The following is a 16,819-nucleotide window of genomic DNA, read 5'->3' on the forward strand; positions in this document are numbered from 1 at the left end:
AGATATGTTCTGCTATGTAAGGCCTGAACTGTGGGCCATTGTTGCAGTTGGATAGAAGGCTGGAGGAGTGCTTGTTTAAGGTTATCTGTATAGGTTTATGTAATCACGATAGGCCCCAGATGACCAGCTGCAAGGTTGCTGCAAATCTAGACTTTGTGTGAACATCTTGCAAATTAAAGAGAAATCAGTTACAGGACAGTAGGAGACTTTTCATTAGCGAAAAGAGGAACCTGCTGGAGATGCTCCTTGAGAGACGCAAAGCTGAAGATGATGGAGCAGAGGTTCTTAAGGGCTGATGCAGGTGGACTTAAAGTGTTTTTACAGAATGTTAAGATTTTCCATAACATAGAAGAGGAAGTAAGAGCAAAGTTGCTAACCTCTAACTCTGATAATAGCCTCCGAAGCAAATGGAAGGGCTGTGACTGTAAAAACTCTCTGGACTCATCATAACAAAAAGGCAACTCTTTCCAGTTTGTTAAAAACAAAAACCACAGCTGAACTTCTGCCTTGCAATTTGCAAGTAAGAGTGGTATGAAGATTGCACTGATGCACGTTTGAGAAGATGTAAAATAAAAGACCGCCCAGGGGGTATAATCCACATGGCACAGTTTACATGACCACCAGAGACAAAAGTTCATAATGTGCAAAATGGAACTGACAGGAAGGTGGAAAGACAGATACTGTATGGATGCAGTCACGAGGCAGAGAGTGCAAGATATTGTAATGAACAGTTCTTTCCGGACCCTATGCGGACGACACAATCCGAAGTAGTGAGGAAACACTGGGGAAAAAGGTCATGCAGGAATACGGGGATCAAAACAGGGGGGCGTGTCCAAAGTGCGCTGGTGCACGGGGAAGGTGTGGCCGAGGCAAACAATCCAAAGGTAATCCAGACTGGGAATCCAGAAACACAAGCATAAGTCCATGGCCAGGTGATCCATCCAGGAGATTAAAACCAGGAACCGGGTCAGAACCGGCAGGGGGAATGGGGGACAGAGACAGAGACGGAGACAGAGAAGGAGACAGAGACATAAAAACATGACGGAGCCAGACTCATCAGGACCTGGGCTTGCATGATATGGAAATCAGATTCAGAGCTCAGAACTGACTGAGTCTCTGGCTTTTGAGGGGAACGGGAAGGAGGCTGGAACAAGGGGCAGGTGCACAGAATTAAGTCCAAAGTGAAAAGAGCCAGAGCGCCCTTAAGGAGGAGGGACTACAATCGTGACAGATATGTGGAAGTGAGAATGTTTTCCAAAGTTGCACGGGAACTGGCACGATAACAGGGACTAAGGTTGTGAGTTGAGCACATTATTCTGGGGTTTAAACAGGTGTTGCATTGTAAAAGAAAGTAGCTGTAGTGAGGAAACAGCGTGGCTGTCTCCAAAGAGATGCTGGGGCAGATTAATTTGTCGACTTTGCAAACCCCTGGTGTGGCTGGAAGAGGTAAGTGTCGGGAACGAACTGCTGAGTGACACGGGTGCCAGCAGACTCTGAAAGATGCTGATAAACATTACCCATGTTTTAAGCCCATGGTTCTCAAATTATGGCGGAGCGCCCCCAGGTGGTTCGCCAGATGACTCTGGAAATTTGTTGTGTGCACTGAAAAATTGTGACGGGCTTTCATATTTTCTATTTTAATAAAATTTGATGTGTCAAATACGCAGCCTACGTACTATGATACAACGCACACTAATTCTTGAGTGGACACAAGAGCTACTATGTGATTCTATACCATTGTATAGGAATGCGTGCTACGAACGAAAGTGGCCAATTGTATTTAAAAAAGTTATCTCCAGCAAATAGGGAGATAGGAGAATGTGCATGGTTTTGGGACACTGACAATCTTGTGAGCACAGGAAAGAGTGATAGATAGAAAAACATTGAGATTTTCTGTGGTTCCTTGAAAATTAAGCAAGTGACAGTGTAGGGAACCATGTGGAGACGGTACCCCCCCCCCCGAGCAGCTACTGCAGGTATATTATCGAGTGTGGGCACCAGCTCTGGACTCAAGCTTTAATTCTACAACAGACAAGGTGCTGTACTGACCCAGAAGCAGCAGTTTGGAGATACCTACAGAAACCATTTGTGGATATATGCTGGTGAGCAGGATGTGATTTTTGGCAGTTTTCCAGCTATTGTGGTGTAAGCAATGTCGTTATTGTGTTTGTACCAGTTGCCTTAATGTCAAGTGTGACTTTTTTTTTAAATTGAGATGAACTCTGAAGCAACTTACTTGCACTGCCAAATAATTACTTGTTGCAAATAAAGAAGCATCAGTTTTTTGTTGGATAATGCAATTGTACTGGCCTATTGCAGGAACTGAATAGAGATAAAACAGATTGATGGTGGAATTGCTCTTGATACACTGAATGTAAATGTGACTTGTCTGATCGGCTTGTAACTGCTGTATACACTGTAGGATTGTGTTGGTAGTCCAAAACAGTGAAAGGCAACTGTCTTGAGGGAATTTTGAAAAGATTATCTGGTTGCTGGAGCAAAGGACAGATGGAAGAGGCCATGGAGTCAATATTTTTCTATGCCAGGGAACAGAGAATATTGTAAGATGCCAGCTGGCTGGGCTGAGTCTAGGGATACCCTACAGATCAGAGACCAAGGATGGCATCAGGTGCAGCAGGGACTGAGAGGGAGGAAACCGAAGCCAAACTGAATGCCGGGGATAATGGCATACAAGCCGGAGGACGACTGCTGACTCAGCCGGAGGCAGGATGCCTGATATACCCCGGGCCGAGGGGATGGCATCAGAACTCTTACTTTGCACCTGGGGCTAAATTGGATGCCAGGGAACGGAATCAGAAGACAGTGCAGGAGGAAGGCCCGATTAAATTAACGAACGTGAAGGAAAGAATGTTGTTTGAGATTCAGAGCAGTGAGTTTAGACAGGATAGGGAAGAAAACAGGAGGAAGCAGAATCAAGACAAACAGATCCAGACTAAGAAAGAACGCTGAAAGAAGAAACGAGCATGTAAAGAGAGCAGAATGGATGGTCTCAGGTGTGAGAGTGTCAGGTTCTAAAGGGTGCTGCCTGAGCACCGGCAGAGCGTTTCTTATCTTTGAGCGGTGTGTAGTCTGGGAAGGTGTCTGTTCTCTGGTATACAAGAAGATCGACTACGAACCAGAAAAATAATCCTTTGTAGCCGGCTTGCAAATACTCTGGTTCTAAGGGTGAACAAAGTCCGTGGCCGTGTGGGGATCTTAAATAGTGGACCTGATTAGCCTCAGGTGTGGAAGCTGCACATTCCCATGCGCTGCGGAGTAAGGAGTGCAGTGGGAGGGGTGCTCCACTGTCGCACAGGGTTGGCAGGAATGGCGGCAGTGCGCTGAGTGATGTCATCACCAGCCATCACCAGATGCAGACATATGCTAAATAACCACAGTTTACGGACAGCAGAGATCGAGAAAAAAAGCGTTCTTAGGTGCATTTCTCTTAAACGGGTTTGTAAGAAGGCATTTAACATATCAGCCATTCTGAGGTCATCATCTGAAAGTTTCCTGCCCTAATCCCTGACATCCTTTAAATCATGCTGTTAAAATCCAGAAAAATATTTAAAGTAGCCTCCATTGCAATATTTCTTTGTCAGTTGCTTAATGCCTTTCTGATATGCTAATTAATCCATGATGGATGCTTCTTGTTCTTCATTTCCAGAACTGGATCTGTTTTTTTTTTTAAATAATAAAATGTATTATTATCATGTATGATTTAAATTGATTTATTTGGGAAAATGCTTTCCATTCCTTGGTTTGCTTATGAGATTAATGTGTTCTTTTCCTTCCATTTTTCATTGATCCCATATCTGTTATATCATTCTATAAGCTTAGACTCATTCCTTCATAGTATGCATTCTTAAAATTGCAAACCTTCATTTTGAGCTCTACCTGTACATGTTTAAAAAATATGCCAATATGTTAAGAGTTAAGGGGTCATCAATTCAAAAAATGAGTAGAATTTAAGGTGTTTTCTGAGTTGTAGGAAAAGTAAACACAAATAATCAAAGAGTTCAAGTAGGTAGCTGTGTCAGCATGCGTAGGCTGCAAAGGAACAAGTAAAGGTTTATTCCATGCTGAAAAGAGAAGAAATGAAACACAAAGTTTCAGCTGTGGAACCTTCAGGTGTGAGAGAGAGAGGAAAATCAGCAGTTAATAAACAAAAGCCGGGAGTGGAGAGGAGGCGGGAGTAGGAGAGAAACAGAATCGACACTCAGGTGGTGCGAAGTTGAAAAATGAGAAGAGAAGTCAAAACCTGCAAATGAATAGAGAGGATTAGAAGGAAACGAGTCTGTTGTGAAGAGAACGGGTGAGGTGGGATCCTAGTTTCAGGACTATTTGGGTTTCGGATGTCTTTCTGCAATTGGAGTTCCGAAACCCCTCTTTGAGAATGCAGACGGAGAGATCAGTATCATCATAGCCATTAGAGGTGAAATGGGAAACTATTTTGTTTTGTTTAGTTTGTGATATTTTATTCTGAAAACATATTTATTTGTTCATCTTTGACTCTAATCTATTACTCTTTTGCTAGAGCTGTGCCAGAGAATAAAGAACTGACGTGCCTCAAGTTCTACCTGCTGCTCAAGTTTCATTTGATTTTAATTATTTTATTTCTCGCTCTCAATTTCCTGGCATCCACTAGGTTGTAAGAACATTATGATCACAGTTACTTCATGTTTCTCTTTCCTCTTTTTTCCTAAGTGTCTGAATTGTTTAAAAAATTGATCAATACAGGCATTTCCACTCAGAGGTGTTCCGACGGAAGGAGTAAGAAAGCAGTTATTGGCTCCTATTTCAATTCTGCTGACATCCATTATCTATTTGTAACTATTCTAAAGAAGGAAAGTAAAATCTCTCATGAGAACCACATCTTCATTTACAAATACAGTGCCTGAAAAAGTATTCAGAACTTTCCATTATGTGAAATTACAAACACACAATTACATATTTTTTGTACCTGCCAGCAAAAACAAGAGTAAAAGTGAAATATATTTAGACCTCTGAACTCAATGTTTGGTGGAAGCACTTTTGGCAACAAGTACAGCTGCAAATCTTTGTGGGTAAAATGTGCCCACTGGCTTAGTGCAGTATTTGTGCATTCTTTTTAGTAGAATTGCTCAATCTCTCTCAAATTGCTTGGGAATTGTTTATGATACCTGCCTTCTTTGTCTGATTCTGTATGTTTATTCGAATTGTCTTCTACCTTCTTATAAGATTATTATAATAATCCAATTACATTTTAGGTCTAAAACACACAAGAAAACAGAACAATGTAAGGGGTTCACATTTTGTTTCACTATCTATACAGTATGTATAGATCACTTTATTAGCCATATAATAATATAATAATAATAAACTTTATTTTATATAGCGCCTTTAAAGGTGGCTTCTCAAAGCGCTTTACAGGATGACAATAACAATAAATAAGAAGACTACAACAATAAATAAGAAGATTTCACAAGATAGGACACAATTATAATTACAACAATACAACAATACCAATAGAGGAGACTGTGGAAGGTGGTATTAAGAAGAGCAGAGGGGTGAAGAATGGAACCAGTTAAGTAAAGGCTTTTCTGAAGAAGAAGGTTTTGAGTCTGGATTTGAAGGAGTTTAGAGAAGATGACTCTCTAATATCCTTGGGCAAAGAGTTCCAGAGCTTGGGGGCATAGCAGGAGAAGGCCCTGTCGCCCATACAATGTAGACGGGCTTGGGGGACAGTGAGGAGGGCAGAATTTGAAGAGCGGAGGTTGCGAGGTGGGGAGTAGGGCGATAAAAGTTCAGACAGGTATTGAGGTGCCAAGCCATGTAAAGCCTTATAGGTGAGCATGAGGATTTTAAAGTCTACGCGGAATTTGACCGGAAGCCAGTGCAAGGACTCCAGGATAGGAGTAATGTGATCACTTGCACTAGACCTGGTCAGGATTCTGGCTGCTGAATTTTGGACATACTGCAGCTTGTTCAGAGTAGATTTAGATACCCCAGGGAGTAGAGCATTGCAGTAGTCAATTCGAGAGAATACAAATATGTTGATCAGCTTTTCAGCCACAGTTAATGATAGCATAGGGCGTAGTCTTGCGATATTTCTAAGGTGAAAAAAAGATGTTTTGACAGTATGCTGTACATGTGGGTCGAATGTTAAGCCAGAATCGAATATAACCCCAAGGTTTTTCAATTTTGATTGAAGCTCAAGTACAGAGCCATCTACAGACAGGGTTACAGGACTGGCTTTACGAAGTTGATGGGGGGTACCAATAAGCATGACTTCAGTCTTGTCACAGTTAAGATGAAGGAAGTTTTGAGTCATCCAAATTTTTATGTCAGAGATGCAATTAGATAGAATAGAGACAGCCACATCAGTGTCGGGTTTGGTATGGATGTATATTTGAGTATCGTCAGCGTAAAAATGAAAGCTGAGGCCATGTGATCTTAAAAGCTGACCAAGTGGGAACATGTAAATGCTGAAGAGCAAGGGGCCCAGTATTGAGCCCTGGGGGACACCAGACTTGACAAGACCAATTTCAGACCTGTACCCATTGAGAGAGACAAAGTGACAGCGATCAGTGAGGTAAGACTTAAACCATTTGAGGGCAGTGTCAGAGACTCCAAACACAGTCTCGAGACGAGAAAGTAAGATGTTATGGTCAACAGTGTCAAAGGCAGCACTGAGATCAAGAAGGATGAGTATGGAAAGAGAACCAGAATCAGAAGCTATTAGGAGATCGTTGGTGACTTTGACTAGGGCGGTTTCTGTGCTGTGAAGTTGACGGAAGCCAGATTGGAGGGGTTCGAAAAGGTTGTTTGTCATGAGGTGGTTATGTAACTGAAGTGTGACAGCACGTTCTAGAATTTTCGAGAGAAAGGGTAAGTTGGAGATGGGGCGAAAGTTGTTAAGATTGTCGAGAGCCATGTTAGGCTTCTTTGGCACGGGGGTAATAGCAGCAGTTTTGAGGACCGTTGGTACAATGCCGGTGCTCAAGGATTCATGTATTATATTGAGGACAATGGGACAGAGAGAAAAGAAACAGGACTGGAATAAGGTGGTGGGAATGGGATCTAAAATAGATGTGGTGGGTTTCATGCGCGTAACTAGTTTGTTTAGGGATGCTGAGTCAAGAAGAGAGAAGCTGGAGAGACGGGAACCAGAGAAGTTGGATGAGGAGGGAGGAGGTATGGAAATTATATCCGTAGTGGAGAGAATGTGATGCCAGATGTTGTCAATCTTAGAACTAAAGAAATCTAAGAATGTGTTGCAAAGTTGTGATGAGGCAGGTAATGTGGTAGGGCAGTTTGGCTTGAGCAGTCTTGATGGTGGAGAAAAGATGTCTGGGATTGTTTTGGTGATTTTCAATGATGTGAGAGAAGTAGGTGGATCTAGCAGACTCTATAGTAACCTTATAATCAGATAAGTAATCTCTCCAGGCCTGATAATGTACATTTAGGCCGGAAAGACGCCACCTACGCTCAAGTTTGCGAGAGGCTGCCTTCATGAAACGCAGATGGTCATTGTACCAGGGAGCAGGGCGAGAGAAGGAGATGGTTCGAGTTTTTAAAGGAGCAAAGGTGTCGAGGGTAGATAAAAGAGCATTGTCAAGTAACTGTATTTTGTCCTCTAGAGGGTCAGAGGAAGAGAAACAGGATAAGGAGGACAGAACAGAATTTGCAAACCTTGGGTGATCAACTGATCGCCAGTTGTGGAAATTTACAGAGCGTGAGGGGGAGGTGTTAGAAACAGGTAATTCCAGATTGAAGAGAATGGCTAAGTGGTCAGAGAGGCCTAGATCAAGGGGAGAGCAGTGGGAGACAAAGGAGTCATTTGCAATAATTAGATCTAAGGTGTGTCCTTTGTTATGTGTAGGGGTACAAACAAACTGAGTAAGGTCAAAGCATCCCAAAAGAGAAAGGAAGTCTTTAGCCAGACTGAAAGAGGTTGAATCAATGTGTATATTAAAGTCCCCTAGAATAAGGATCCTTTTAAATTTAAGGGATAAGAATGAAAGAAAATCACCAAACTCACCTAAGAAGATTCCACTGGGTTTGGGTGGTCTATAAACTGTGGCAATAATTGTAGATTGGGGGATAGAAACATTTAAAACAAGACACTCAAAAGAAGAGGGAGGAGGTATAGCTATAGGACTTAGACTGTAAAAAAGGTTGTAAATAACAATGATGCCCCCGCCTCTGCCTGAAAGACGCAGAAGGTCAAACAAACCATATCCAGGAGGAACTAGTTGGTTGAACAGGAGTCCATCGTTTTGTTTGTGCCATGTTTCGGTTAAACACAGAAGGTCCAGTTGTTTTTCTTTGATAATGTCACATAAAAGAAGAGCCTTGCTGTTAACGGAGCGGGTGTTGAGTAGCGCTGATCTGGCCAGTCTCGGGGATGCAGGGGGAAGCGGAGTGCGGTCCAGGTGCGGTAGTGAGAGGAGATTTTTTAGATCGGCGCCGGTACGTGATGGACTTACAGACGTGTGCCGAAAGGCAGGAATAGAGACTCCGCAGGCAGACGAACGAAAAAAATGGCGTCCTGTGCTGCGATGGATGTAGCGAGTCGGTCGTAAAATCCCAGTAAAACGGCAGTAATCGAATGTGTCTCTGACCAGGAAGTAGCTTTGTTTTAGTTGAAGAAGTTGCAGTGCAGTGTACCTCAGAGACATGATCGATGAATCGAGACGGGGAGGAAATCCAGAGAAGGCGGTAGCAAGTGGTGAAGGTCTTCAGTTGAGTAAGTTCACAATGCAGTGGAAGTCGCATTTGTGAATTTGTAACGTGGAGCGGATAGCGTGAAAATAGATAAATTAGAAATCAGTGTAATCGAGGAGAAAAAGAAAAAAAAACATAAATAAGTAGATAGAAATGAAAAACTGGTGAGAGGAGCGGCAGCCAAATGCGCCAGCGTTCCCTCTCGACCGGAACCGGTAGGATATACAATTTCTTGCATTAGGAATTTGTCTTTTTTGCATACCCCAGCTTGCTCTCCATGAGACACACAGACAGGGAGAGAAGCTTGGGGTCAGAGCACAGGGTCAGCCATTGTACAGCATCCCTGGAGCAGTTGGAGTTAAGGGCCTTGCTCAGGGGCCCAGTGGAGTAGGATTCCTCTGCTGGCCACAGGATTTGAACTGGCAACCTTCCAGCCACAGCCACAGCCACAGATCCTTAGCCACAGAGCCACTGCTCTGCCCCGCCAGTACAGCCACTAAGTGAAAAAATTTCACTCTGAATTCCATGTTTTCGAAACGTGTCTCTTTTCGTTTCCTTTCAGCATGGAATAAACCTTTACTTGTTCCTTTGCAGCCTACACATGCTGACACAGATACATACTCGAACATCTACACGTAAATAACAAGAAGTAATGATTTTATTAGTAATAAGAATCAGGTTCTTAATCATTCATTTGACACTTAAATTAGAACTGGAAAGGAGTTAGAAAAATGACACAAATCAAGTTATAAAACAAAGGCATACATTCAAAGAGCAAAACTTTACAATCCTTAACAATGTAGGCCATAACAATATCTGCAGGTAAAAAAGGCTGTACTAGCACAGGGCTGTCCGATTCTGATCCTAGAAATCTACTGTCTGCGTATTTAAATTATAATATCACTTTAAAACACCAGAAGCAAAATTTAAGGTTATTAAGTACAATAAAAGCCAGAACACACTACAGTTCTGTAGGTTCAGGATAGAACACCATATGCTATGTTTGTTTGTAGTGCAGATCGAAACTGGCATGTAAATTTTAATATAATTTTACAATGGAATTCAAGAGATAATTATATCTATGAGACTTGGAGACCGCTTCAGAAAACATGTTAGGGCTGTGAAGATTAAAGATCTCTCCAAGTTTCTCTGTTTTTCAAGTTTTTCTGTTTCTCATTTCATCTCTGACGGCCATGACCACTCTAATCTCTCCGTCTGTGTTCTCAAAGACGGTTTTCCGAACTCATACATCAGAAAGACTACAGAAACCAAAATTATCCTGCAGCTAGGATCACACCTTCCCCCTTCTCTTAACGACAGACTACTTTTCTTCTAAATTCTCTCTATTCATTGTAGGTTTCATTTCACACCTCTCTACACCTATTCTGACTTCACACCTCTTGATTGGCCTCTCTTTCTGTCCCCTGGTCCTCCTCTCTCCCAGCTTTTGTTCTCCCCCTACATTACCTTTGCTTACTGAAGAAGGCTCCACGGCTGAAACGTTGTGTTTTCTTTCTTTTTTTTCAGCATGGAACAAACCTATTACTTGTTAATTATATCTATGCCTAGTTGAATAGAACTTTTAAACACACAAATATGGCAAATTAATGGTATGGTGCTTAGAGTTGAAAAAAATTAAAAATAATAAAGTCCAGTTGTTATAGTTTAATTAATGTTTAAGCAGGAAATGGAGTACGCATTTGCAACAGAACTCAGAAAGCATAGATTATCTTTTATTAAAATATAATCTACATTTTTTTTATTAAACTGACTGAATTTGGAATGGCCAGTTGTGTTTTCTATGAACCTTGTGACCATACACAACAGAGAATGAGAAAATATGGTGCATCCAGGTCTCAATCAGCTGACAATGACATGTCCCGGGCTGAAACTCATGGTCATAGTTTGAGTTCAGGCAACATCAGACAAGGTGTTCTTGTGGTTGTACAAGTATGGGCCTGGATTGGTTTTAATAGGAAGGTGAAGGGAATCTCAATAATTAAGGTATTTTGTCTCTATACTGAATTGTCTGAAAAATGAAACGTGTTTTTCTCCAAAGTATATATTCACAAATTTACAGTACACATCTTTTGATTCCACTGATTCATTTAATTACCAGACAATCTATTAACTAAATTCAAAACATAATCTTGGTTACCTGTGTATTTGTATCACACCATAAATGGTAGATTGCATTGCAAATGTACAAATGTTTAGTAAGATGAGCAGCCTGGATTAGACTGTTTATTAGGAGTTGCTGAGATCGTGCTGGATAGTCATTAAATCCAGGACAGCTTTCGATGTACAGAAGCAATGTGGAGTGGCCTTTGGTTTGCATAGGTAGCATAGTGAGATTGATCCTGCTTCCATCTCCTGGGTTCACTTCTCTCTTCCTTGTCTGTAGCTGATTAGAGAAGAGAAGACATTAGGAATGTTATGCACGTAATTCTGCTATTGTTCATTTTTAAGAAATGTGTTAAATTTGTCATAAAAGTATTAAAGTAATGTGGGTAAAAATGATACATCTTGTACATCACATTGTGTGGGAAACCAAGATATCCTGGGTGATTTAGAAGTCAGCTTAACCAAGGAAAATCCAGTTACAGTTAATGAATGAAACATCTCATTGTCTTGATTCTTTTACTCCCTTTTATTAGCCCTGTTGAGAAATTAGTTTTGCAGGCAGGTAACAAATATAGCACAGTAAACAAAACAGTTAACACAGCATGAACCCATTAACAAATAAGAGACATTCAGTACATGTACAGTATGTTAAAATCTAAATAAAGTAAAATATACAATCACTTGTCAAAATTAAGCAGGTTAATAGCAACAGAAATATCTGGGGTCTAAAATGACACCCAGATGTAAGGAGCTCAAATGCACTGTGCATGGGGTTGTCATGACTATTTGTTTGATATACTGTAGATGTCTGACAGCTTAGGTAGGGATTGCGCATCAATAATTTTGCAGGCTACCTTCCTGTTCAGTCTATTTTTACTGCATGTACTGTATCTCTGGACTATTCCTGCTCTTCAAGTTGTGTATGAGTAACTCATGTGCCTACTGTATATGAGTTTATATTTTCAATCACTTATTTGTCTGATTTAGTAAAAGATAGCTTCATATTCTGACAATCAAATGATTTGAAATGTAAGTGTGAACAGCGAAAAAAAAACAATACTTTGCACGTGAAGCCTGATACTGCAGTACCTAGCACACTTTAATTCTTTATATGAATGTGATTCAATTTATTTGGAAGGATTTGAGTCTTGAAATGAAAAAAGATGCTTCTTTAAACAGTTCAAGATAGAACATTATTATGACATAAAACAATCAAAATATTAATTTATGAATTTTTGGCTTTCAAATGAGATTTGTAGTGTATTCATTGAGAAACAATGAAGCATAAGAATGATGCAATAGAATGCATATTGTCATACCACTGCACTCACTTGAGTGAACCATGGTTCCAATGCAACTGGAATTCATCTTTTTAAAAGCTTGAAGGAGTCTTGAAGGAATCCATGGTATCTACTCAAAAACTCTTTGTTCCAGAATCCCACAACCCTTTTTGTAAATAACAATCTTATTCTCAGTTTTAAAGAGATTGTAGGAGTGCAAGATTCATTTATGTCTGGAAATATTTAATATATTTTGATATTTCAAGCTTATTTAATGTTTCTCTGGATTTGTTCAAGACCAGCAAGATCTTTTTGTGATATGATAACCAAAACCCTATTCGATATTCTAAATGCAGTTTTACTAGTGAGTTGCTCAATTTTACAGTTATACAGTATAACAATAACATTATATCCAAGGATTCTATTTGTCTTTTGTACCACTTCCCCACATCATCTAGAAAATGAATGTATGTCAATATAGACAGCTAAATATTTTATTATAAGGAGCTTCTTCAAGACCACTGTTTTTTCATGTTATATTTCTAATTTATTTATTTTTCTACCTTGCACTTAGAACATTGCAACTGTTTTCATTAAAAGTAATCTGACAGTGAAAGTTTGCCTATTTTAAAATATCATTCAGGACTGGCTAAACATGATGCCAGCTACCAATCTTGAACTATCTCCACTTTAAATCAATGCATATTCACCCGCGTTCGAAACAGAAAATATTAATTGTTTTGACTTTGTCCATATTGCTATTAGTAGGATTGCCTTCTCCAGAGATACAGAGCATAGTTTAATTCAGACACAAGCACACTTGCCAGTACAGATGCAGCCATTCAAAATGGGTGGGGTATTTCGCGGTATACCCCGGTGGGCGTGTCGCAGTATCACGGGGTAAATCGCGTCATTTGACGTCATGCCGGAAAGTATCCAGCATCACCTTGTAAAACCGCCAGGAGGAGCCAATAAAGCTTAACCTCTCATGTACAGCATTTGAGCTTTTAAATTTAAACTGTGTATTACAGCATGTTAATCATCAGTCAATAAGAAGTTGGTATATTTTATGAAAGCAAGATTGCTCAGTTGGACAAAAGTACACAAACTACCTTTATCAGAAATATTTAGGCATCAAAACCTTTACCGAAGATATTACTAATAGTATTAATAATGAATAACTTTGGACAAGTTGTAAACTCAAAGTATAATTTCTTTAGCACATTTGTACAAGCACTTGGAATCTGTCCAAGCCCTACTTTGTCAGGCATTTTCTTTTACTGCAACGGACATAAAAACTCCCTTGCTTTTAACAGAGCATTTCGTAATTTCTAACTACGAAAATTATTTAAACTGAGACACTTATCATTCAACCAGAGCTTGAAATATCACAAGGATCCTCTAGAGCACAGCAAAGACTGTATTAAAAGAATCGCGTATCTAAAGAAATTAATAAGATATAATTATATTCGTGTACTGCAACAGGGCTGTGTAGGGCTGTTTCACCTCTCTCTTCATGTGACTCTATTCAAAAGCCATTTAGCAAAGAGGGGATGAGAAGAGTGACAAACTAGTATACTTTAGATCTTTTTTTCTGAACCGGGGAAAATCTGATCATGTTTCTCTATAACAATAATAAAAAACATTATTTTACATATCGCCTTTAAAAGTGGCATCTCAAAGCAATACAGTAGATGGAAAAACAGTTAAAAGGACCAAAGTAAATACCAGACAAACGCAAACGCGTTTTTAATAAAATGCTTTTATTCATTCAGCAGAGAGTGAGAGGGACATCCAGCAGAGAGAGACACACACACCGGTTTTCATTGACAAAAAGTAATTGTTTTTTTACATTCCTGTTGTCTAACAGGAATGTTTTGTTTGTGGACAGACTGTTAGACTAGAGGAAAAGAGCGCCTCCTTCTACGAAGCATTTCGTTGATCCGATCACGAATTCTTTTCCAGTCGCACGAAGTAAGGGTTGAGAATCTCCGATTCACCATGCTACTAATGGTTTCCCGGAGATTGCAAGGCAAGGCACTTTTGCCTCTGGACCCATCGAAATTTACAGACGTGGTCCACCCCCAGTAAATTTCAAAAGTCACAAGATTTCGAAACACGGGGGCGGCGTAGCGGTCGGCTCTTGCTTTCCCGTCCAATGAAAGGCAGGTTCCTTTTGCCAAAGTCGGGAGACATTAGAGGCTTGCCACACCCGGACTGTTAAACCAACGCAGTAGCACGTCAAACCCCATTGAGGAGCCGGGCGCAATAATTGTTTTGTCCCTTGATTTACTGATCTGCATTAATTACAGAAATCGAGTTCCTGCTCTTTGCAGACGACCTGGTCCTGCTGTTGCCCACAGAACAGAGGCTGCGGCAGAACCTGGCACTGCTGGAGCAGCTCTGTCAGACCTGGGCGCTGACAGTCAATCTGGACAAGACCAGAGTTATGGTTTTCCAGAAAAAAAGCCAGACCTCAGGGAAACAGGTACAAATTCACACTTAACAACAACACATTAACACCTAACAACGGGAGCAGGGCCGAATTAGGCCAGTACCCACTATTGTTAAACATACAGAAAAGAATATTAAAGTATTGGCTTTAGTATTAGCCATACAGAACATTAAAGTGCCCCTTTTCATTCAGCGGGTGTCTGAGCCTCTGTGTCCTATCTTCTGACAGTCGCTGTTGTGAATGTCTGTAGAGTGTATCTTATTTTTAGTACTATATTTTTATATTATATTCCCTATTAATCAAACTCTAAGAGCACTCTGTCAAAGTGCAATGAAATACAATATTGTTGTTGTTGCTGTTATTGTTGTTTTTATCCTGTAAAGCGTTTTGAGAAGCCACCTTTAAAGGCGATATATAAAAGCGCTGATTCTTATGGAATGTGTTCCGCCGGGGAACAAGTATAACCTTGTTCATGCACAAACAGTGGCATGTTACATTATTAATTTGGGTGTCTCCTCTTGCCAGAAAGCTCTAAATTTTAGTGTGGTTTTTGACTTTTTTTAAATTGCAACCCGTAAATAAAGCTGATACTGTTTAGACTTATATTAGGATTTAGACTTATATTAGGATTATATACTTTGTGAAAAGTGAGTCTTTTAACCTTTTCTGTGAATTCGCTTGTTATCTAACAAATACATACTTTTAGAATTTGATTAACAGGGAATATAATATGGAATTGCGTATCTAAACAAGTTAATAACGATATAATTATATTCATGTACTGTCTGGCGGAATAAACTGAAGAGGTTAGTTAATGCGACACGGAATTACTTTCCACCCCCTCTACATTCTCAGAGTAGAACAGACTAACCTTCTAATGAAAGACGGTCCACCCCCCACGGACAGGAAAAGTGCCCACAGGCACTTAAACTTAATATGGTCAGTAACAGTAAACAGTAACATGGTCAGAAGGAGCACGAACAAACGTTTCCGAAATAACCACATGTAAGACTCTAATGCTTAAAATGTTTAGGGAGAAAGTGGAATACTGGTGTGTATTTTTTCTTTGAACTACCAATACCAGCCATATACAGTCTGTAACGTAGGGATTTCTATATGTCTTTATTTAGTGGTTACATTAGTGACAAAGGCTAAACTTTTAGCTTCAGTAATGCGTACACATCTCCCCTTTTTATAAAACGACATGGTTGAAAACTGTTCCAGAGCCACTGTTGTTTCATCAGTGAAAAGTACATCATGAAATGCCTCTCCCTGTTCAATCCACTGGAAAAAAGAAAAGGAGCATAAAGCGTCTGATGGTCATAAACGATATTCATTTAGGAACAGCATCAGAGATATGTTTTTAACTGCACTGCATCGGAGAGAATACCATAGTGTGTTTTTTTTTACTCCCTGGCGGAAACTGGCTTCCATAAGAATCAGTATGGCTCAGAGATTAAATAAAACTTCACTCGCACCAAACAAATGTATATTTCTAAATATCACAACATGATCGAATTTAAGTCATTTTAATGACAATGAATAGTCACCTAGGCGTTACAATATAAACATTTATATTGATTTAAATCGCAAACGCGGGTTTTAATATATGTGTTTTTTGATTCACAATCAGACAAATGCAACATAAATTGATATCTTTGTCTTCTAAGTATCTTAATAAACTTTCAGCATAGCTTTCTCCCCGTTTAGATTTATTTTTCTTAACTAGTATACTTTAGATCTTTTTTTCTGAACCGGGGAAAATCTGATCATGTTTCTCTGTAACAATAATAAAAAACATTATTTTACATATCACCTTTATGTGATATCACCTTAAGGACAGCACATACAAGGGTTAATTGCACAATGGACCGTGCAAAGAAATTTAAAATAGTCTTCTTTAGTTGTGAGGGCAGGAGTGGATCGCAGAAGGCATAATCAGCAAATTAGGAAAACAAAGAACAGGACAGGTGAGACGTTTATCCAGAGAGCGAGTGATCAGAAAAAGGAACAGCTGTTACGCCCAGGTTTTACACTCTCTCTCTGCTGAATGAATAAAAGCATTTTATTAAAAACGCATTTGCGTTTGTCTGGGTATTTACTTTGTAATCTGTGGTTTACATCTACTGTATTGTTTTGAGATGCCACTTTTAAAGGTGATATGTATAATAAAGTTTTTTATTATTGTTATAGAGAAACATGATCAGATTTTCCCTGGTTCAGAAAAAAGACGATTAAAATCTGTAATCTT

At 39.8% G+C, this 16,819-nt stretch overlaps 1 protein-coding gene across 1 annotated transcript in view; it reads right to left on the reverse strand.

Moving 5' to 3' along the window:
- Positions 1–9,349: 9,349 nt before the first annotated feature.
- The window catches only part of LOC148814445 (uncharacterized), a 32,543-nt gene continuing 25,073 nt past the window's right edge, over positions 9,350–16,819 (reverse strand). The window contains exon 9 of the mRNA XM_088907239.1: positions 9,350–11,113. Coding sequence (XP_088763365.1) covers positions 10,989–11,113 — 125 coding nt within the window. The 3' untranslated portion in view covers positions 9,350–10,988. The remainder of the gene's footprint in view (positions 11,114–16,819) is intronic.

The sequence above is a fragment of the Atractosteus spatula genome, chromosome 27, assembly GCF_055471065.1.
Source record: "Atractosteus spatula isolate fAtrSpa1 chromosome 27, fAtrSpa1.hap1, whole genome shotgun sequence".
In the NCBI taxonomy this organism is placed as follows: domain Eukaryota; kingdom Metazoa; phylum Chordata; class Actinopteri; order Semionotiformes; family Lepisosteidae; genus Atractosteus; species Atractosteus spatula.